This window comes from Anolis sagrei, chromosome 10, assembly GCF_037176765.1.
Source record: "Anolis sagrei isolate rAnoSag1 chromosome 10, rAnoSag1.mat, whole genome shotgun sequence".
Lineage (NCBI taxonomy): Eukaryota > Metazoa > Chordata > Lepidosauria > Squamata > Dactyloidae > Anolis > Anolis sagrei.
The window spans coordinates 10,628,957-10,653,230 of NC_090030.1; the positions used below are offsets into that span (position 1 = coordinate 10,628,957).

A 24,274-nucleotide genomic window follows, 5' to 3' on the forward strand; every position below is an offset into this window, starting at 1 on the left:
GTTTCTAATATATGTACTTTCTTTCTGCTTGTGAGTAAACCGTATTTCTTGCTTTTTCTTTTTCAGTGTGGATGTGGAGATTGTCTGGTTTGCCCACCCTGGAACATGCAACATATCATAGTCCTTCTTTAGGGGTTCCTTTCAAATCTAGGATACTATATCTGTGTGTGTGGGAATCATATCTATCAATCTATATCGAGTGCTGGATGGCTCTTTGTCAGGAGGGCTTTGTTTACGTTTTCTTGCCCTGGTGAAGGGAGTTGGATTGAATGGCCTAAAGTATTTTCTGTTGGTCATGGGGGCTCTGTGTGGGACGTTTGCCCCAATTCTGCCATTGGTGGGGTTCACAATGCTCTATGATTGCAAGCGAACTATAAATCCGAGTAACTACAAATCCCAAATGTCAAGGTCTATTCCCTCCAAACTCCATTTGTGTGCATATTTGGGCGTATGGAATATTCATGCCAAGTTTGGTCCAGATCCATCATTGTTTGAGTCTACAGTGCTCTCTGGATGTAGGTGAACTACAACTCCCAAACTTAAGGTCAATGCCCACCAAACCCTCGTAGTGTTTTTTGTTGGTCATGGGAATTCTGTGTGCAATGTTTGGTTCAATTCCATCATTGTAGTTCAGAATATTCTTTTGTTGTAGGTGAACTATAAATCCCAGCAACTGCAACTCCAAAATGACAAAAGCAATCCCATCCCAACCCCACCATTATTCAGATTTGGGCGTATTGGGCATTTGTGCCAAATGTGGTCAAGTGAATGAAAATACATTCTGCATATTAGATATGGGAATTTTGTATTGAACGTTTGGTCCAATTCCATCATTGGTGGAGTTCAGAATGCTCTTTGATTGTAAGTAAACTATAAATCCCAGCAACTACAACTTCCGAATGACAAAATCATGTTTTGAGTGATGGTCACTCCTTGTGTTGTGAGACGTTTTGTTTCCAAATTTGGTGTGATTTCATTCATTGGTTCTTTTGTTTTTAAGGTACTCATTACACACAGAGCATAGATAGATAGATAGATAGATAGATAGATAGATAGATAGATAGATAGATAGATAGATTTGGCGTTTAATAAGCTTTTCCTTAATCCCTCTTTATTATCCAACATTTTTGCTTATCCAACATCCGTTTATGTTGGATAAGCCAGACTCGGTGTTCTTCAGCACTGGGTTCAAAAGCTCTCCTCCAGTTTGGACTAGGAACTGAGTTCAGGGACGTGTTCTACCATTTCTTCTTCTTCGCAGGGTGGTGTGGATGGCCCTTCCGAGGAGATACAGCCAGCACCAAATCTGGCTTTATCTTGGCGCCGTCGGCTGTATCCTTCTGGCTAGGCAGGTTGGCATCCTCCGCACTGATGGGGCGGATGATGTGTCCCGGCTGGGTGACGACGCGAGGGGCGGTCAGCTGCTGGAAAGCCCGCTGGGTGTTCCAGGTGGGCCCCACAGGTGCTTGGATGCTGCGCTCAAACTGCTTGCTGTTCTCAAAGGGGAAGGGCAGCTGGTTCACCTGGAGGGAAGAGAGGCCCACTCTCAGCTTGGGAGCGGAAGGCTGAGCATACTGAACTTCAACGGATTAGATTACTGTAATGCGCTCTACGTGGGCTGCCCTTGAAAACGGCTCGGAAATTCTAACTGGTTCAACTGGCGCTCCTTACAAAGAGAGGTCAACCCTTCTGTTTAAGGAACTCCATTGGCTGCCGTTTAACCACCGAACCCAATTCAAGGTGCAGGTGCTTACCTACAAAGCCCTAAACGGTTTGGGACCTGCCTACCTGCGTGACCGCATCTCCGTTTATGAACCCACACGATCCCTTCGTTCATCCGGAGAGGCACTGCTTACGATCCCACCTGCGTCACAGGCGCGTTTGGTGGGGACGAGGGACAGGGCCTTCTCTGTGGTTGCCCCCCGACTCTGGAACACCCTCCCCAAAGATATTAGACTAGCACCCACGTTGGCAGTCTTCAGGAAGAATCTGAAGACCTGGCTATTCCGATGTGCCTTTCTGGAATAGGATAATCTCCAACCCTACGTCCCAGAAGCACTTTATTAGAGTTTAAGACTCTCTGCACATGGCACTTGCCCGGAAATCCAAAATACCACCTGCCACACCCAGCACTTTTTTAACCTGTACCCATCACTGGCCCGGCCCTGGTTTTTATTGCATCATTGTTGTATTGTTTTCTTATTGCTTATGTTTTAATTTGCTTTAAATTGTATTGTTATTGTTTTGCTGTTGTTGTGTTGAGGCCTTGGCCTTTGTAAGCCACATCGAGTCCTGCGGGAGATGCTAGCGGGGTACAAATAAAGTTTAATAATAATAATAATAATAATAATTTTAGTCCCCAATCGGCTATTGGGAACTGTTTGTAAGGAGACATTATTGCTCTGCTGTGCCCTCTCCACTTTCAAAAGCGAATAATCTTGGCTGCTGATAAGTTGCTGAGCCAAATTCAAGGTGCAGATCATGACCTATAATGCCCTAAACGGTTCGGGCACCGCCTATCTCCGCAATCACATCTCCTTCTATGAACCGGCGCAAACTCTAAGATCTTCCAGGGAGGCCCTCCTTTCGGTCCCACTACCATCTCAAGCGCGGTTGGTGGGGACGAGAGAGAGGGCCTTCTCGGTGGTGGCCCCCCGTCTCTGGAACGCCTTTCCAAGGGAAATAAGACAGGCCCCATCCCCCCCCCTCCTTTCGTAAGAGCTTGAAGACCTGGTGGTTTCAACAAGCCTTTGAAAATGGCCAGTTCTAACTCAGCCCTACACATTGTCGAATACGGCCTTATTCTTCCTACCAATTACCCAGATCATTTCCTCTAGTCGGCCCCGGAATGAACAGCCACAGACCCTTACCTAATATTATTGTTGCCTGCCATAGCATTGCACTTAATTTCCGGGCCCCCTAGAATTTTGGGGCTTGCACAAATCTTGGCCCGGCCTTTAAATTTTAAATGTGTGTATATATTTGTGTATACATGTGTGTGTTTGCGTATATATATGTGGTTTTGTGCATGGGATGTACCACTGAGCTAACCCCCTCCCCATTAAATGGGTTGTAATGTGGGTTTTTTGGCTTTTTAAGTCTCTTCTGCTGTGTTTTCCAGTGTTTTTATGAGTGATGGTCACTCGTTGGCCTGAGAGGTGCCTTGTGTCCAAATTTGGTGACCATTCGTCCAGTGGTTTTTGAGTTATGTTAATCCCACAAATGAATATTACATTTTATTTATATAGATACTAGCCGTCCCCTGCCACAGGTTGCTGTGGCCCAATCTGTGTATATGCGTTTTGTGTGTGTATATATGTGTGCATATATATTTGTGTATTTATGTATATATGTGGTTGTAATGTATATTTATTTTTTTACTTTTTATATTTCTTCCGCTGTATTTTTCCACGTTTTTATGAGTGATGGTCACTTGTTGGCCTGATAGGTGTATATGCGTGGTTATGCACATGCGTTGTAATGTGTATGTGTATGTATATGTATGTATATATATATATATATATTTGCTTTTTATGTTTCTTCTGCTGTGTTTTTCCATGTTTTTGTGAGTGATGGTCACTTGTTGGCCTGATAGGTGTATATGTGTATATATGTGGTTTTGCGCATGCGTTGTAATGTATATTTATTTTTTTTTGGCTTTTTATGTTTCTTCTGCTGTGTTTTTCCACTTTTTATGAGTGATGGTCACTTGTTGGCCTGATAGGTGTATATGTGTGGTTTTGCGCATGCGTTGTAATGTATATTTAATTTTTTTGGCTTTTTATGTTTCTTCTGCTGTGTTTTTCCACGTTTTTGTGAGTGATGGTCACTTGTTGGCCTGATAGGTGTATATATGTGGTTTTGCGCATGCGTTGTAATGTATATTTAATTTTTTTGGCTTTTTATGTTTCTTCTGCTGTGTTTTTCCACGTTTTTGTGAGTGATGGTCACTTGTTGGCCTGATAGGTGTATATGTGTGGTTTTGCGCATGCGTTGTAATGTATATTTAATTTTTTTGGCTTTTTATGTTTCTTCTGCTGTGTTTTTCCACGTTTTTGTGAGTGATGGTCACTTGTTGGCCTGATAGGTGTATATATGTGGTTTTGCGCATGCGTTGTAATGTATATTTAATTTTTTTGGCTTTTTATGTTTCTTCTGCTGTGTTTTTCCACGTTTTTGTGAGTGATGGTCACTTGTTGGCCTGATAGGTGTATATGTGTGGTTTTGCGCATGCGTTGTAATGTATATTTAATTTTTTTGGCTTTTTATGTTTCTTCTGCTGTGTTTTTCCACTTTTTATGAGTGATGGTCACTTGTTGGCCTGATAGGTGTATATATGTGGTTTTGCGCATGCGTTGTAATGTATATTTAATTTTTTTGGCTTTTTATGTTTCTTCTGCTGTGTTTTTCCACGTTTTTGTGAGTGATGGTCACTTGTTGGCCTGATAGGTGTATATATGTGGTTTTGCGCATGCGTTGTAATGTATATTTAATTTTTTTGGCTTTTTATGTTTCTTCTGCTGTGTTTTTCCACGTTTTTGTGAGTGATGGTCACTTGTTGGCCTGATAGGTGTATATGTGTGGTTTTGCGCATGCGTTGTAATGTATATTTAATTTTTTTGGCTTTTTATGTTTCTTCTGCTGTGTTTTTCCACTTTTTATGAGTGATGGTCACTTGTTGGCCTGATAGGTGTATATATGTGGTTTTGCGCATGCGTTGTAATGTATATTTAATTTTTTTGGCTTTTTATGTTTCTTCTGCTGTGTTTTTCCACGTTTTTGTGAGTGATGGTCACTTGTTGGCCTGATAGGTGTATATATGTGGTTTTGCGCATGCGTTGTAATGTATATTTAATTTTTTTGGCTTTTTATGTTTCTTCTGCTGTGTTTTTCCGCGTTTTTATGAGTGATGGTCACTTGTTGGCCTGATAGGTGTATTGTGTCCAAATTTGGTGTCAGTTTACCCAGTGGATATTGAGTTATGTTAATCCCACAAACGAACATTACATTTTTATTTATATAGACATATAGGCTGGAATTACACTCTGGTATTCATAACTTGGGGGCTACCTGTACTGGGTCCATCTAATTTAGTATTTTTGCCATCTTCTGCATGTAAATAAGGGGATGTACCACTGAGCTAAAACCCTTCCCCATTAAATAAACCCCTTAAGAGCACTTTCTTCCAAGAGGAGCCTCCCAGGGTGAAAAAATGTCCTCACCTGATAACCTGCAGCCAAAATATTGCGCTGTTCACTCAGAATAACATGAGGCAGGTGCTTGTCCTTCCTTTGGGTCTGAGATGCTGGTTTGATAAAGAACCTAAAAGAACAGGAGAGAGAAAAAAGAAAATCAGAGCTCTGGCAGACCGGGAGCAGAATGGTCAACGATGGATACTTTTGACTTTGTTTGCAAGTGTACCGTTTCTTCTTCCTGGCGCTCGGCCGTAGCCCGGTGCCTCCCCACTCGCCCCATCCTGGGAGAACCAAATCAATTGCTTTGGGTTTGCCAGCCTCTTCTGCTCTCCGCTTCTCCTTCATGAAATCCGCCATCACGTTGTCATTGGCAAAGGCCTCCCGGATGACACGCCGCTGGTCGGTGTCTGTATCCAGCTGCGTAAGAGAACAAGGTAAGCCCACACTCTCTCTTGTGAGTGACGGTTCTCAATGGGTTCCAAGGCAAGTATCTTCCCTGGTTTGGCTAAAAGATGCCAAGGACTGAACTTCTGTGTTAAAGAACACAGGATCAACACTGCAACACAGTGTTTCTCAACCCTCATAATGCCATGACCCCTTAATACAGTTCCTCATGTGGTGGTGACCCCCAACCAAAACACTATTTTCGTTGCTCCTTCATAACTATCATTTTGCTACTGTTATGAATTGTAATGTAAATATCTGATATGCAGGATGTATTTTCATTCACTGGACCAAACTTGGCACAAATACCCGATACGCCCAAATTTGAATACTGGTGGCGTTGGGATTGATTTTGTCATTTGGGAGTTGTCATTGCTGGGATTTATAGTTCACCTACAATCAAAGAACATTCTGAACTCCACCAACAATGGAATTGAACCAAACTTGACACACAGAACTCCCATGACAAACAGAAAATATTGGAAGCGTTTGGTGGGCACCGATCTTGAGTTTGGAAGTTGTAGTTCACCTACATCCAGAAAACACCGTAGACTCAAACAATGATGGATCTGTATTGTCGAAGGCTTTCATGGCCAGAATGATTGGGTTGTTGTAGGTTTTTTCGGGCTATATGACCATGTTCTAGAGGCATTCTCTCCTGACGTTTCGCCTGCATCTATGGCAAGCATCCTTACTACCTCTGAGGATGCTTGCCATAGATGCAGGCGAAACGTCAGGAGAAAATGCCTCTAGAACATAGCCATATAGCCCGAAGAAACCTACAACAACCCAATGATGGATCTAGACCAAACTTGGCATGAATACTCAATATGCTCAAATGTGAACACTGGTGGAATTTGGGAAAAACAGGCCTTGACATTTGGGAGTTGTAGTTGCTGGGATTTATAGTTCACCTACAATCATAGAGCATTCTGAACTCCACCAACGATGGAATTGAACCAAACTTGGCACACAGAACTCCCATAACCGCAACAGAAAATTTTGGAAGGGTTTGGTGGGCATTGATCTTGAGTTTTGGAGTTGTAGTTCACCTACATCCAGAGAGCACTGTGGATTCAAACAATGATGGATCTGGACCAAACTTGGCACAAATAGTCAATATGCCCAAATGTGAACACTGGTGGAGTTTGGGAAAAACAGGCCTTGACATTTGGGATTTGTAGTTGTTGGGATTTATAGTTCGCCTATAATCAAATAACATTCTGAACTCCACCAATGATGGAATTGGGCCAAACTTCCCACACAGAATCCCCATGACCAACAAAAAATACTGTGTTTTCTGATGGTTTTTGGCGACCCCCGGGGTCTTGACCCCCAGATTGAGAAACGCTGCTGTAGACCAAACATAGCTTCTTGTTACATCCAAATACATGGAATTGTGGCTTAGGCCCATTCTACACTGTCATATAATCAAATCAGGTAATCCATATTGAATTGGATTATATAAATCTATGCTACCATATAATCCAGTTCAAAGCAGATAATCTGGATTTTATATGGCAGTGTAGAAGGGGCCTTATTTGAACTATGACTAAAGGAAAGGTAAAGATTTCCCCTTGACATTAAGTCTAGTTGTGTCCAACTCTGAAGACCTGGCGTTGTCCATAGACACCTCCTAGGTCATGTGGTCGGTATGACTGCATGGAACGCCATTAGCTTTCCACCGGAGCGGTATCTATTGATCTACTCAGATTTGCATGTTTTCGAACTGCTAGGTCGGCAGAAACTGGGCCTAACAGCAGGAGGTCAGCCCACTCCCCGGATTCAAACCGCCAACCTTTCAGTCAGCAAGTTCCCATCAGAGCAGTACTTACTGATCTACTCACATTTCGAACTGCTAGGTTGGCAGAAGCTGGGGCTAACAGTGGGAGCTCACCCGAATTCGACCTGTCAACCTTTCAGTCAGCAAGTTCAGCGGCTCCCCAATGTCATGTGGCCGGCATGACTGCATGGAGTGCTGTTACCTTCCCGTCAGAGCAGTACCTGTTGCTCTACTCATATTTGCATGTTTTCAAACTGCTAGGTTGTCAGAAGCTGGGGCTAACAGCGGGAGCTCACCCGAATTCGAGCTGTCAACCTTTCAAGTCAGCAAATTCAGCAGCTCCCCAATGTCATGACTGCATGAAGCATTGTTTCCTTCACGCCGAAGCGGTACCTGTTGCTCTACTCACATTTGCATGTTTTCGAACTGCTAGGTTGGCAGAAGCTGGGGCTAACAGTGGGAGCTCTCCCCGTCCCCCAGATTCAAACCACCAACCTTTCGGTCAGCACATTCAGCAGCTCTGCGGTTTAACCTGCTGCACCACCGGGGGCGCATTGGTGTGTCTCTTGAGTGCATCTGAGAACACCCACTCCCATCCCAGTGGTACAGTCCATAGAAAACTTCACTACTTTGGCTGCTTTCACAGCCAGGGTTCTTTTCCTCACTGATGCTCACCTCATTCTGCACAACACTGGGCACAAGTGGGCACTTCACAGCCTGGGGTGCCTCTGCAAGGACTGCCTTGAGATCAATCAGAGCCTTCCGCTTGGCTGGCTTCTTCCCTGCCTTGGATGTGGCGCCAATGGCTTGAAGTGACGACTTGGCTTCTGTGGGCTCCAACAGCACTGCCTCCTTGGAAGGCGAAGCATGGACATCCTGGGATTCATCCTCTGGCTCCAAGGCCTTCGCGTCGTCCAAGTTGTGAAATCGATTTAGAGTCTCTTCCAGGAAAGGCTCCTCTGGTGCAGGGCTTGGAGGCGCTGGAGGAAGCACGTCAGGCAGCATGGGAATCGCTTCCTCTTGCCCGGGACCTGTAGGAATAGCAAGACAGTCCAGCTTGCCACAGAAGAGACCTCCCTGAGTACAACAACTGCGACTCTGGCCAGTGTGAAGGCAGAGGGGAGCAGAAGACAGTTCCATCTTGTCTTTACTAATAATATAATATAGTATATTGTATATACATATATTTGTGGGATTAACAGAACTCAAAAACCACTGGGCAAATTAACACCAAATTTGGACATAAGACACCTAACAATCCAATGAGTGACCATCACTCAAAAAAAAAACTGAATTTGTCATTTGGGAGTTGTAGTTGCTGGGCATTCTGTAGTTGCAAAGAGCATTCTGAACTCCACCAATGATGGAATTGAACCAAACATGGCACACAGGACCCCATGACCAACAGAAAACACTAGAAAAGTTTGGTGGGCATTGACCTTGAGTTTGGGAGTTGTAGTTCACCTACATCCAGAGAGCACTGCGGACTCAAACGATGATAGATCTGGACCAAACTTGGCACAAATACTCCATATGCCCAAATATGAACACAGATGGAGTTTAGGGGAAATAGACCTTGGCATTTGGGAGTTGTAGTTATTGGGATTTATAGTTTACCTACAATCACTGAGCATTCTGAACCCCAGCAACGATAGAATTGGGCCAAACTTCCCACACAGAACCCCCATGTGGGCCACAGCAACGTGTGGCAGGGGATGGCTAGTAATATTATAAATATTATATAATACTAGTAATAATAATACCATATTATAATTATATATTTACATTACTTGTAATATTACTAATAATATTACAATGTAATGGTATAGTGCAATATAGTCATATATAATACTGATATTGTACTATGCTAATAATATAATATATTGTATGTATATATATCTTGTAAGCCGCTCTGAGTCTCTTTCGGGGTGAGAAGGGTGGCATAGAAATGTTGTAAATAAATAAACAAATAAACAATGCCCATCTAAGCCACAACAGTCAAGCAAAGGCACCCACAAAGGCAACAAGAAAGAAACTACTATTGGTATTGTCGAAGGCTTTCATGGCTGAATCACTGGGTTGCTGTAAGTTTTTCGGGCTATATGGCCATATTCCAGAAGCATTCTCTCCTGACGTTTCGAGCCCCCAGTGGTGCAGTGGGTTAAACGCCTGTGCCGGCAGGACTGAACCCCCATGTGGGCCACAGCAATGTGTCGCAGGGGATGGCTAGTTACTAATAATATTACAGTATAATGTTATAGTACAATGTAATATATAATATTAATATTGTGCTATGATAATAATATAATATATTGTATTTACTTTTTACTTGTAAGCCGCTCTGAGTCCCCTTCGGGGTAAGAAGGGTGGCATAGAAATGTCGTAAATAAATAAATATCTCCATGGCATCCTTCTTCCAACTTAACACAAGGCCCTTCCCAAATCTTGGCAGCTCACCTTGCAGTTCAGGACTGCCTTGCAGGTTCTGCTCATGCTCCACAAAACCTTCCAACGCCTCCTCCTCCTTAGTCATGGGTGGTGTCGCCTCTCCGTCACTCTCCTCACTGTCATTGGGTTGAGCTGGTGTATCCTCTTTCGGGTTTGCGTAAGTCTTTCCCAACATCCAGGGGTTGTCTGGATTCATCCCAATATGCCCATCATTGACAACATCTGGGACAAGACCCCCTTCAGCGTCAGAGTTGTTGCCTCCGTCCTCACTATCTGATTCTATGAGTATTTTCTCGGTCAGTTCTTTGTTCCGGGCCAGCTGCTCTTGCATCGCTTGCCTGGCCTGTGGAGGAAGGAGGCAGATAGTGTTGGCTTATTTATGGCTTATGTGGATGAGGAAAAAAATATATTACTTTTTCCCAAATTGGCCCTCCCCGCAAAGTCCCTTACCTCCAGGTTGTACTTTGCCATGAGGACAGTTGACTTGGCCCACCTGCCTTTGTTCTGATGTTTGAGGCTCATTCTCTCCTGTGTAGAGAAGAGAAGGACAATGTATTGTCGAAGGCTTTCATGGCTGGAATCACTAGGTTCTTGTGGGTTTTTTCGGGCTATAGAGCCATGTTCTAGAGGCATTTCTCCTGACGTTTCGCCTGAATCTATGGCAAGCATCCTCATCCCCATCTCACTACCTCTGAGGATGCTTGCCATAGATGCAGGCGAAACATCAGGAGAAATGCCTCTAGAACATGGCTCTATAGCCCGAAAAAACCCACAAGAACCTAGAGAAGGACAATGTTAGGATGGTGAAATCTATATATATATAAATGATCTATGCATAATGAGTACCTTAAAAACAAAAAAACCAATTAACAAAATCACACCAAATTTGGCAACAAAACGTCTCACTACACAAGGAGTGACCATCGCTCAAAACATTATGATTTTGTCATTTGGGAGTTGTAGTTGCTGGGATTTTTAGTTTACTTACAATCAAAGAGCATTCTGAACTCCACCGATGATGGAATTGAACCATGACCAACAAAAACACAACGAACGAAATCACACCAAATTTGGCAACAAAACATCTCACTACACAAGGAGTGACCATCACTCAAAAAATTATGATTTTGTCATTTGGGAGTTGTAGTTCCTGGGATTTATAGTTCACCTACAATCAAAGAGCATTCTGACCTCCACCAACGATGGAATTGAACCAAACTTGGCACACAGGACTCCCATGACCGACAGAAAATACTAGCAGCGTTTGGTGGGCATTGACCTTGAGTTTGGGAGTTGTAGTTCACCTACATCCAGAGAGCACTGTGGACTCAAACAATGATGGATCTGGACCAAACTTGGCACAAATATTCCATATACTCAAATATGAACACAGGTGGAACTTGGGGGAAGTAGACCTTGGCATTTGGGAGTTGTAGTTACTGGGATTTATATTTCACCTACAATTAAAGACCATTCTGAATGAACCCCATGAATGACAGAACTGGGGCAAACTTCCCACGCAGAACCCCCATGACCAACAGAAAATACTTAAGGCCATCCAGTCCATCTCCCTTCACCAGGGCAAGAAAACGTAATCAAAGCCCTCCTGACAGAGAGCCATCCAGCCATAGATATGGATAGATATATATGATTCACACACAGAGAGATAAAGTATTATAGATTTGAAAGGGACTCCTAAACATGGACATTGATATGTTGCATGTTCCTGAGTAGGCAAGCCAGACAATCTCCACATCAACACTGACAAAGAAACAACAAGAAATACTGTTTACCCACAAGCATGAAGACATTACATATATTAGAAACCAGCACTTTCCAATTACTTTATTTTCCATATCACCACACTGGGCCACAGCAACACGTGGCAGGGGGCCGCTAGTACATTATATACTCAAGTACAAGCTGACCTGAATATAAGCCAAGGCACCTAATTTTTACCACAAAAAAATTGGGGAAACATAATGACTCGGGTATAAGCCCAGAGTGGGAAATGCAGCAGCTACTGGTAAATTTCAAAATAAAAATAGATGCCAATAAAATGACATTAATTGAGGCATCAGGAGGTTAAATGTGTTTGAATATTTACCGTATTTCAAAGAAATACAGTAAACTAGCTCTGTAAATGGAAAACTAAGGTCAACAAAAATAATATGGTATAAACAATAGCATAATAATAATAATAATAATAATAATAATAATAAATAGACCTTCATTCATATCCTGCCTTATTTCCCATTGGGAACAGGCCGGCTTTCAACAGTAACAGCCAAACATTTCTTGCCTATATAAACAATGCAGAGCTAGATATAGATCTATAATTATATATACTAATTTCACATATGCATTTCCCCCTGAACCTTTTGCAAATCCTTTCTCTCTATATGTACATTTCCCTCCTGCAATATTTGCAAGTCCTATATATCTATGTTTATATCTATCTAGACATCTCTATGTGTGTGCATTTCTTCTGCTATATTTGCAAGCCTTACATATCTATATTCATATCTATCTAGACATGTCTATATATATTTATGTGTGCATTTCCCCGCTGTAATATTTGCAAACCCTACAAAGTCTGTTCCTCACCTCAATACGTGCTTTCTCCATCTTCTCCAGCTGCTCCAGAGCTGCCTCGGGATTGCTTTTTTGGAGCATCTCAAACTCTTGAAGGACTTTGCGACTCTTGCCTTTCCTCAGCACTCTGTGATACCTTCAGGGGAGAGAAAGAATATTAAGGACTCAGGCACCGAGCCTGGTTACAGGGGAAGGAGTCATGGTGCCCACCTCCCAACACAAGTCACTATTAATGAGTGATTCTGTAATACAATGGTGAGAGCAGGACCGAGGATTTTTCTTGGTCTAGATATCTCCACCTTCCTTTTTAATTCCCCCCCCCCCCCATTTATTCTTTTTTACTGTATACAAAAGACAAACAAATACAGATATGACAATAACTAACAAAACAGACACATTCCAACATTCTAAAAAACCCTTTCCTTCCTCTCACCTGTGAATCCATCACCTATGGGTTGCTGTGAGTTCAAGCTGTCTGGCCATGTTCCAGAAGCATTCTCTCCTGATGTTTTGCCCACATCTATGGCAGGCATCGTCAGAGGTTGTGAGGGCTGTTGGAAACTAGGCAATAGAAGTTTATGCATCTATGGAATGATGTGCATGGTGGGAGAAAGAACTCTTGTCTGTTTGAGGCAAGTGTGAATGTTGCCATTGGCCCCACTGATTAGAAATGAATGGCTTTGCTGCTTCAAAGCCTGGCTGCTTCCTGCCTGGGGGAATCCTTTGTTAGGAGGTGTCAGCTAGCCTTGATTGTTTCATGTCTGGAATTTATCTGTTTTTGAGTGTTGCATTTTCAACAGAAAGGAAGAAAACCTGGAAACCAACAAAATCTGGTTACCAGTATTTAAAAACTCTAAAATCAAGACAGTAAATAAAGAGCAACACTCAAAGAACATGGGATTTCCAGACAGGAAACAATGAGGGCCAGCTAAAACCACCTAACAAAGGATGCCCCAGGCAGGAAGCAGCCAGGCTTTGAAGCAGCAAAGCCATTCATTTCTAATCAGTGGGGCCAATGGCAACATTCACACTTCTGCCCCAGGCAGAAAGCAGTGAGTCTTTGAAGCTGCAATGCCATTCAATACTAACCAAGGTGGCCAATTGCAACATTCACACTTGCCTCCAACAAACAAGCGTTCTTTCTCCCACCCTGGACATTATTCCACAGGTATATATACCCCACTTGCCTAGTTTCCAACAGACCTCCCAACCTCTGAGGATGCCTGCCATAGATGTGGGCGAAACATCAGGAGAGAATGCTTCTGGAACATGGCCAGACTACCTGGAAAACTCACAGCAACCAACTGGCCACGAAATCCTTCGACAACACTTTTTTTTACACATTTTCTCTAACAGATCAAGTTATTGAAAATTCAAATACTCCTTTCCATGGATATTCCAATTTCTCCAAATCCATATTTTCCCCTAGGTCTCCCTATAGATCTTTATCTGCCATAGCTATAATGGATGGGGGATGATGGGACTCAGAGTCCCATAGCATGAGACAGCCTCCCCACACACATATACATAAATCTATGACTGGGAAGGTTCACATTACAATTTCTGGCAGCCGTGAAGTTTACGAAGTGGCTTTTGGGCAAGTTACTATCACAGTAACCTGCATACAGAACCGGAAGAGAAACTGAGAAAGGGAACCACCTGTGCCAGCCTTCCACAACTTGAGTTTGGAACTTCAACATCCATGATCCTTCACCACTAGCATCAGCGTATTTGGAGAGCACTAGGTTACGAAAAGCTCTATTAATCCCTTACTTTTTGCTCTTGATCTTCCCTTTGCGTCGTGCTTTTGCTTCATAATAGGACTGAAGGGCTCGAGCCCTCTGGAGCTCCATCCGGCGCAACTGAGCCTGAAACACACACAGAGGTTTGCTGTAGGTGCCAAAGAAGACCCAAATCCACAAGAGTGGACAGAGGGAGGGGAAGACAAAGCTGGCTCACCTCCTCCAGGCTCATGGCCTGCAGCGAAGCCTTTTCATATGGCGTCAGGAGAGGATCCTTCACTGGCTGATGCGTTTTGTGAAGGAGACTAAAAATCTCTTGTTCCAGGGGTGTCCGTGCCTTGGGGGTCCAAGAAAGGACATAAGAGAAGCAAGAATGGAAGTGAGTCTCAAAAAGGGAAGTTCTACAGTAACTAAAAAGTCATCTTGGCTGAAGCAGTGAAGTTGTATAGAAGAGAAACCCATAGGAAGCAAAATGTCATGCCATAGAGGAAGGGCAGAGTGAGACTGACCGACTCAAAACCATATATGTCATAAATATTAAAAATTAACTAGGTATTTCTAATTACAAAAATGTGAGTCAAGCACTAAAAGGGTGTAAATGGATTCAATGACTCGGCAAAAACTGCAATTCAATGTAAGCAGGTGTGTCTGTAGCTTAGTAGCCCTCAGAGTGAGAGAGCCCTCAGTGTGAGAAGGCCTCAGTGTGAGAGAGGCATCAGTTTGAGAGTGCCCTCAGTGTGAGAAGGCCTCAGCGTGTTAGTAAGCCTCACTATGAGAGAGGCCTCAATCTGAGAGAAGCCCCAGGTAGGTCCCGTGTATGAAGCTTCAATGTGAAGGCTACTGTGCGTAAATCTACTATATATATGTCTATTTGTGTTATGGAAACCTAGATCTTGTAAATCAGGGGTGTTCAAACTTTTTAAACAAAGGGCCAGGTCACAGTCCCTCAAACTGTTGGAGATCCGAATTATAATTTGAAAAAAACATGAATGAATTCCTATGCACACTGCACATATCTTATTTGTAGTGCAAAAAAAAACATTTTAAAATACAATAATTAAAATGAAAACAATTTTAACAAATATAAACTTATTAGCATTTCAGTGGGAAGTGTGGGCCTGCTTTTGGCTGATGAGAGAGGATTGTTGTTGTTGTGTGCTGTCAAGTCGTTTCAGACAGGTTGACCCTGAGCGAGGGCCGGGTAAATGACCTTGGAGGGCCGCATCCGGCCCTCGGGCCTTAGTTTGAGGACCCCTGTTGTAAATAGTGCAACTGAATTAAAGTTATAAGCCACTTGCATGCTGGAAGTGCTGTATTAAAGATGGTGGCACAAACTTCCTCCAATTGCGGTAACTATCCTATCTTTTTCAATTCAATGGCTTAACTGCATTCTTTGAACACCAGGGTTTATGGCAGTGTCTCTCAACCTTCCTAATCCCATGACCCCTTAATCCAGTCCCTCATGTTATGGTGACCCCCAACCATAACATTATTTTCGTTGCTACTTCATAACTTTCATTTAGCTAGTGTTATGAATCATAATGTAAATATCTGATATGCAGCATGTATTTTCATTCACTGGACCAAACGGCACAAATACCCAATACACCCAAATGTGAATGGTAGTGGGGTTGGGGGAGGACTGATTTTGTAATTTGGGAGTTGTAGTTGCTGGGATTTATAGTTCACTTATAATCAAAGAGCATTCTGAACTCCACCAGCAATGGATTTGAACCAAACTTGGCTCCCATGACCAACGGAAAACACTGGAAGGGTTTGATGGGCATTGATCTTGAGTTTGGGAGTTGTAGTTCACCTATATTCAGAGAGCACTGTGGACTCATGCAATGGTGGATCTCGACCAAACTTGGTACAAATACTCAATATGCCCAAATTTGAACACTGGTGGAGTATGGGGAAAATAGATCTTGACATTTGGGAGTTGTAGTTGCTGGGATTTATAGTTCATTACAATCAAAGAACATTCTGAACTCCACCAACAATAGAATTGGCCCAAACTTCCCACATGGAATCCCCATGACCATCAGAAAATACTGTGTTTTCTTATGGTCTTTGGTGACCCCTCTGACACCCCCTCGCGACCCCCTCAGGGGTCCCGACCCCCAGGTTGAGAAACACTGGTTTATGGGGTCATCTCTCCCCTCAATGCTGCAGAAAGCAACTCCAACCCCTGCACATGTTGCCAGTCCCTGACAGACATCACACTTGGCCCTTGGAGGCCAAACAAAACTCACCTGCCAACTGCTTATTACTTCTTCAACAGGCGCAACGCTCACACTTTCCTGTTGCAGTGGGAAGACAAGCTGTTCAGCACGCCGGTTTTGCCGGACTACCGGATCCCACTTGGCCAGGTCTTGGGCTGTCTGTGTGTAGGCCGCTTCCCGCACTACCTACAGAAAAGATAGCACATCACTGAGCAAAATATCCCTAGCAGTGTTATTTCATTAAGGAAACACTGGGGGGAAAATCTTTTGGATTCAAACTCCAGTGAGTAGTTGGCAGCCATGTAGGTTTGGGAATCCTAATCCACTTTTCACAGATTTAGGTCCAGCATGAATGGCAAGAACCTACTTCTCATGCGCTCAAGCAGTGTAGTGATGCCACCAGCCAAACTGTAAACTCTTGTTCAGACACTCATCCAAAATGCATTTTGGAAGGTTCAGCTTCATAGAACTATATTGATGCTGCACTCTAGGACAGGAAAAGCCCTCTGACCACACGTTGAATAGGAAAAAAAAATCCTTTTATTGGAGATAATTAAAAAGCAGCAAAGTAAAAAGCACTTTAAAGAAATAGGTACATCCAATTAGGTAAGGAGATCGGCAGAACAAAATAGTCCAGGGAAAAATTCAGCAAAGTCCATGAAAACAAAGTCCACACTTCTCTAATATAATCCAGAAAACCAGGAAACATTAATCCAAGACATGAGTATGCAATCATAAAATCCAAGAGTCAAAACCATGAAACAAGAAATATTTAGCATGAATCTTTCAAGCAAGGCTTCCATGAAACAAGGACAAAAACTTAACTTGATTCCAAACAATGCTTCATCTGGCTACATTTCCCGTACTTGAGACTTTTATCCCCTTATAAAGCTATCCCAAACACTCAGAAATTGGTTTCACTTTAATTGAGATTCCCTTATCTTTTTCTATCGAAGCCTGGCAGAACAATGAAGGCACTGTTCACCTTGTCTGTTTTAACTAATCTCCTGCTGTCTATCTATTTGCGCATTAACTTCTGCAAGTGCAGAGTTATTTTCAAGCCCCAAATCCTGGGAACTCTGGTAGCAATTCAGGGAGTACACCATCATCCCCGCACCCGTCAGGGACATTCTCATGGGAAACTACATTTTAAACAGGGATCTCCTGGTCATTCTCTGCATCAATATCATTGACCAAACCATTGCCATCTTGAAGCTCATTGACATCACTCCCCACATCCAAAGCACCCTGATCCTGAAGCACAATCACAGGTTTGATTTAGAATCCATTTGCATGTAAAAAGATGGCTACGGTCAAGAATAGCACCTACTGAACAAATGAATTTGTGAGCTGTAAGATTTGGGGGTTGCTCCAGATTTGTTATATTATATACCTTCAAGTGGTTTCCAACTTTTGGTGACCTTGAAACTGAATTAGATCAAAACACAGAGAAGGAGGCTTGCAATGACCACTGGCCAGGCTGACTATTATCGCCATGCCTCACAGCATTTATTTATTTATTTATTTGCCACATTTATATGCCACCCTTCTCACCCCAAAGGGTACTCAGAGTGGCTTACAAGACACACACACATATGTATGTATGTATATACACACAATACATTATACCATGAGCACAATACAATATCAGTGCTATTCATCACTATATTGTCCTATACAATTATATTGTAATATTATTAGTAGTATTATACTGTATTACATTATAATATTATAAATATTATATGTATATACAATATATTATATTATATAGGCATCACCTATAAGATCAACAGTAAACTTGGATAATCCAGTAAAGTTCAAATGGTGGAGGACAAAAGCAGGAGAGGCCTACTGGTTGGTCAGCATGAGATGCTAGGCATGCCTTTGGTTGATTTACTGATAGGGTGATGTTTACACAGAATAGTGTGGCACCTCTGAGGCTAGATAGCCATTGCACTCTCTTCCAAACACAATTCTAGGAATCCTACCACTACAATAACCCGAGGCAACGTTTTCATAAGCTACAGCTCTGCAATAGCTATGTCTGTTAGTATCATTTTGTCAATAAAAGCCCCAGAAACATTAGCATTTATAAAAACTACCCACGCAAGCCAGAGGATTCTGCAATTTAAAGTGCCAAAGAAGGAACTTTCCCAAGCTCTTCCTGAATCTCAGCATGCCAGCCTCTTCCTCGTCCCTATAATGTACATATGCCCATGAACCATCCGTAAACTCACCCGTTCATTCTCCTCCTTGCTCAGAGGGAGGTTGACAGCCTTCTTTTGTTGGGCTTTGTTCAGTTGCTTCCGAAGGCGGCGTAAAGCTGGTGATGTGGAAGCAGGCTGCAGGAGCTCCGAAAGGAGCACTTTCTCATCAGCACCTGAAATAAATGTTGGGCGAGTTGGCTTATTAACAAAAGACCCTCCCCATGCATGTACAGCAGAGGAACTTATTAGTAGCAGCGTGACCCAGACTGGAAGCCCAAAGTGATAAACAGAACAAAAACACACAAACCAATGTTAATCACTTCCATAGGAGGCTTTTCTCTGAAGTAAAATAATATGGTTGAACTATTTACAAGAACAAGGTTTCCATAACACAAATAAAGTCCTTTATACTTCCTTCTTTGCTTCCACGCTGGGCTTCTTTCTTATGCAGATAAACAACTTCTAGCTTCACTCTCACACCAAACTTACACAGGACTTTCACACACGAGGCCTTCAACCTGGAGCTTCTTTCACCAAAGCTTCTCACAGCAGGCCTCTCACACTCTGCCTTCTTATAGACTTAAAGCCTACTTCACACTGTGAGGGCTACCTCACACAGAGGCTTCTCTCACAGACTGAGACTTTTCTCCAACTGAGGCTTCTCTCACAGAATAAGACCTACCTCACACCTTGAGGCCTTCTCACAGACTGAGACCTTTCTCCCACTGAGGCAAACAGAGGCCTACAAACTACAAGCACACATGCTTTTATAGAACCGCAGGTTTTTTTCTGAGTCATTGCATTCATTTAACCCTTCCAGTGCTTGACTCACATTTTTGTAATTAAATATACCTAGTTAATTTTTAATTTTTCTGACAACAAATAGCAATATCCTGTAGAACCCAACTAGAGCAATCTACCTTATAGCAGGACAAAGCCTAGTCTGGGATTAGAACAGTGTTTCTCAACCTGGGGGTTGGAACCCTTGGGGGGGTCGCGAGGGGGTGTCAGAGGGGTAGAGTAAAGAGGTCTATTATTATTACATGTATTATTTTACTCTAATACAATACAATTACAATAAAAATGTAATAAAATGATAATAAATAGAGAAAAATAAATGTAATAATAATAGAGTAAAATAATAAATGTAATAATGATAATAATAGAGTAAGTGTAATGTAAATGTAATAATAATAACAAATAGAGTAAAAGATTAAATAATAAATAATACTAATAACAGAGTAAAATAATAAATAACCTCGACTTGAGTATAAGTCAAGGGGGGCTGAAAAACTAGGCTTGTACTCGAGTATATACAGTAATTAAAGCCTGCACAACCTGTTGCCCTCCACATATTTTTTATCCCACAACTCCCAGAATTCCTGGCTATAGGGCAAGCTGGCTAGGCTTCTGGGAGTTGGAGGCCAAAACAGCCAGAGAGCCATGGTCTGGTCTACTTCAAAGCAACAGGTGAAGGAAATATCTTACCTCTTCCAACATCAAATTCTGAGATCTGCCTGCTTGCCTCAGTACGCTCAGTGGCTCGCAACCTGTAAAGAAGCGAATAAGTGAGGAATAGAAAAAGGCAGTTATTTGCATACAATTCTCATCATTTAAGACCAGGATACAGGCAGTCCCCAAGTTACAAACAAGATAGGTTCTGTAGGTTTGTTCTCCAAAATTAGGGTGCACATTAGATCCTCATAATATGGTAATCTTAGTTCTGAGCCAAAGCAAAAGATGAAGCTGCTTCAGGAGCATCTGGAACTCCTATTTGTGGAATATCTCCTCTAATTTGTAGTTTGGTGAGCTACCAGCATTCCTTGGCAGAGAAGACTCAAGACATTGTGAAACTACATGACTATCAACAACAATATTTATAACGGTACATAGACCCATCAATTTCACGAGAACAGAGACAAAGATCCACCCAGAGGAAAAGGGTTCTTGCCATACATCAAGGGAACCACTGACTGGATAGGGAAGCTGATGAGGAAACACAACATACAAACCACCTACAGACCCACCAAGAAAATCCAACCAATGCTACGTTCAGCAAAGGACAAGAGGGATTCTCTCACTTCTGCAGGAGTCTACCGTGTGCCATGCAGCTGTGGACAAGTCTACATAGGGACCACCAAACGCAGCAATGCCCGAACATGAATCAAGGAACATTAAAAGCACTGCAGACTACTTCAACCAGAGAACTCAGCCATAGCAGAGCACCTGATGAACCAACCTGGACACAGCAGATTATTAGAGAACACAGAAATGCTGGACCACTCTCACAACCACCATGTCAGACTACACAGAGAAGCCATTGAAATCCACAAGCATGTGAACAATTTCAACAGAAAGGAGGGAATCATGAAAATGAACAAAATCTGGCTACCAGTATTAAAAAACTCAAAAATTACAACAGCACAACAACAGAGAGGAAACAAACAAGGACATCTAATCACCTCTCAACAAAAGTTTGCTCCAGGCACTCTCAGGCCATTATATGCTAATCAAGGTGGTCAGTTGAAACATTCACACCTAGCTCCAGCAGACAAGAGTCCTTTGTCCCACCCTGGTCGTTCCACAGATATATAAACCCAATTTTCCTAGTTCCAACAGACCTCACTACCTCTGAGGATGCTTGCCATAGATGCAGGCAAAACGTCAGGAGAGAATGCCTCTAGACCATGGCCATATAGCCCAAAAAAACCTACAACCACCCAAAGATTATTATTATTATTATTCAGTGTTTTGAAAATGGTGGTGTGCATTAGTTTCATGGCACATTAGACTCGAGACAATACGAGTATCTCTGTTCCCTCTTACCGCTTTCCTCCAGACAAAGTACTGAGTGTATCCACAAGCTGGCGGTGTCTCTTTGCTGCCTCTTCATCGCCTGCCTGGAAAACAAAACAAAACACGGTCAGTGAATAGGGCCCAAGGCTGCGAGGATGAAGCAAAAGGCAAAGCCACAGAAATTGGAAGAGAAGAAGATTGGAGATTTTTAAAAACTCATTAGAAATAGGGGTTATAATACAACTAGCTGTCCCATGCCACACGTTGCTGTGGCCCTGTCTGTTGATCTGGAAAATAAAGTAATGACAAAATGTTGGTTTCTAATATATGTAATACCTTTATGCTTGTGGGTAAACAGTATTTCTTGCTGTTTCTTTGTCAGTGTTGATGTGGAGAGTGTCTGGATTGCCCACCCTGGAACATGCAACATAGTGTTGCCCTTCTTTAAGGGTCCCTTTCAAATCTATGATACTGTATCTCTCTGTGTGTGAATCATATCTATCTATATCTATGGCTGGATGGCTCTTTGTCTGGAAGGCTTTGATTAGGTTTTCTTGCCCCAGTGAAGGGAGTTGGACTGGATGGCCTTAAGTATTTTCTGTTGGTCATGGGGTTCTGTGTGCCAAGTTTTGTTCAATTCCATCGTTGGTGGGGTTCAGAATGCTCTTTGATTGTAGGTGAACTATAAATCCCAGTAACTACAACTCCCAAATGTCAAGGTCTATTTCCCCCAAACTCCATCTGTGTTCATATTTGGGCATATGGAATATTCGTGCCAGGTTTAGTCCAGATCCATCATTGTTTGAGTCCACAGTGCTCTCTGGATGTAGGTGAACTACAACTCCCAAACATAAGGTCAATGCCCACCAAACCCTTCCAGTATTTTCTGTTGGTCGTGGGAGTTCTGTGTGCCAAGTTTGGTTCAATTCCATCATTGATAGAGTTCAGAATGCTCTTTGATTGTAGGTGAACTATAAATCCCTGCAACTACAACTCCCAAATGATAAAATCATAATTTTTTGAGTGATGGTCACGCCTTGTGTGATTTCGTTCATTGGTTCTTTTGTTTTTAAGGTACTCATTATGCACAGAGCATTTTATATATATAGATGTTGTTCATTCGTTCAGTCGTCTCCGACTCTTCGTGACCTCATGGACCAGCCCACGCCAGAGCTCCCTGTCGGCCGTCACCACCCCCAGCTCCTTCAAGGTCAGTCCAGTCACTTCAAGGATGCCATCCATCCATTTTGCCCTTGGTCGGCCCCTCTTCCTTTTACCTTCCACTTTCCCCAGCATAATTGTCTTCTCTAGGCTTTGCTGTTTCCTCATGATGTAGCCAAAGTACTTCAACTTTGTCTCTAGTATCCTTCACTCCAATGAGCAGTTCGGCTTTATTTCCTGGAGGATGGACTGGTTGGATCTTCTCGCAGTCCAAGGCACTCTCAGAACTTTCCTCCAACACCACAGTTCAAAAGCATCGATCTTCCTTCGCTCAGCCTTCCCTAAGGTCCAGCTCTCACATCCGTAGGTTACTACAGGGAATACCATGGCTTTGACTAGGCAATGGATCTTTGTTGCCAGTCTGATGTCTCTACTCTTTACGATTTTATCGAGACTGGACATTGCTCTCCTCCCAAGAAGGAAGTGTCTTCTGATTTCCTGGCCACAGTCTGCATCTGCAGTCATCTTTGCGCCTAGAAATACAAAGTCTGTCACGGCCTCCACGTTTTCTCCCTCTATTTTCCAGTTGTCAATCATTCTTGTTGCCATAATCTTGGTTTTTTTGACGTTTAGCTGCAACCCAGCTTTTGCGCTTTCTTCTTTCACCTTGATTAGAAGGCTCCTCAGCTCCTCCTCGCTTTCGGCCATCAGAGTGGTGTCATCTGCATATCTGAGGTTGTTAATGTTTCTTCCAGCAATTTTCACCCCAGCTTTGCATTCACCAAATATATATAGCATCAAATATATATAAAGCCCTGTAGGGAGCCTTCAATGCAGAGATCTCAAGCAGGTCTCACCTCTTCTTCCTCTTCCTTCTCCTCTGGGCCGCTCAGATGCGGCTCATCTTCTTCTGCCGCCGCCATTGGGGAAAGCAGGCCACCAAAACTCTTCCTTCCTCGCTCAAATGGGAAGAACTTCACGACACGTGCTGCTTAGCCCCTCTGGCAAACTGCTTGCCGCAAAACGAGGCAGCGTTTCCGGTCCTGAAGTTACCACTTTGCAGCACTTCCGCCCTTTGGTGGAAATTTGAATACGGAGGCGGAGCTGACAAGTGGGCACGCCCCCGAGTCTTTCCCGAACCAATGAGAGGCCATTCTCTTGAAGACTCCGCCCCCTCTCGCTTTGGAATTCCTAACGCCTGTCATTTGTTTGAAGGACGTGCGGCTTGACCAATCGGAGGCCGCCCTTGGGAGAGCGAGGGGCCTTGCTTGCCTTCCCTCAGAAACATGGAATCGAACACGCGTGTAACTCGTTTTCCCGTCTTGAATAAACTGTGGCAGCTTCGGGCAGGGAAATAAGAACCGCCGTCTCCGTCAATTCATAGCTGCTTTCGCCATCCCTGAGGAGAGTCCTGCTTGAGGAGAGGCGGCTCCCGGCCCCGCCCCGCCCCTTTCCACCCCTCGGCCAATCACGTGAGCGGTTTTCACTTTGGAGGCGGTGCCCGACTCACCACGGGCCAATAGGGAGGCGCGGTTTGTCCCCCCTCACGGAGGAAGGAGGCACTGGACTGACGCGACCTCGCCCCATTCTGTGTATGAAGGACACGCACGGCGACCAATCATGTGAGCGTGTTTCACTTTGGAGGCGGTGCCCGACCCACCGCGGGCCAATAAGGAGG

At 43.2% G+C, this 24,274-nt stretch overlaps 1 protein-coding gene across 1 annotated transcript; it reads right to left on the reverse strand.

Annotated features, from left to right (window-relative positions):
* Positions 1 to 1,068: 1,068 nt before the first annotated feature.
* UTP14A (UTP14A small subunit processome component) lies at positions 1,069 to 24,032 on the reverse strand. Its single transcript, XM_060756337.2, has 14 exons — positions 23,454 to 24,032; positions 21,466 to 21,539; positions 20,128 to 20,189; positions 18,670 to 18,812; positions 16,463 to 16,618; positions 14,425 to 14,544; positions 14,239 to 14,333; positions 12,478 to 12,601; positions 10,321 to 10,398; positions 9,880 to 10,213; positions 8,098 to 8,453; positions 5,422 to 5,612; positions 5,223 to 5,322; positions 1,069 to 1,523 (listed from the first exon to the last, which is right to left on the reverse strand). Exons 1-14 carry the CDS (start codon positions 23,517 to 23,519, stop codon positions 1,239 to 1,241), a joined length of 2,184 nt encoding a protein of 727 aa, XP_060612320.2. The 5' UTR covers positions 23,520 to 24,032; the 3' UTR covers positions 1,069 to 1,238.
* Positions 24,033 to 24,274: the final 242 nt, after the last annotated feature.

What these genes read in the sequence shown, in the direction of transcription:
- UTP14A (XM_060756337.2), bottom strand. Translation starts at nt 23,519, where the DNA reads ATGGCGGCGGCAGAAGAAGATGAGCCGCATCTGAGCGGCCCAGAGGAG. An exon ending in GGGAAGATCAAGAGCAAAAA is followed by an intron (nt 12,602 to 14,238) that starts GTAAGGGATTAA and finishes TCTCCCCTGAAG; the next exon opens with GTATCACAGAGTGCTGAGGA. An exon ending in CCAGTGTTGTGCAGAATGAG is followed by an intron (nt 5,613 to 8,097) that starts GTGAGCATCAGT and finishes TCTCTTACGCAG; the next exon opens with CTGGATACAGACACCGACCA.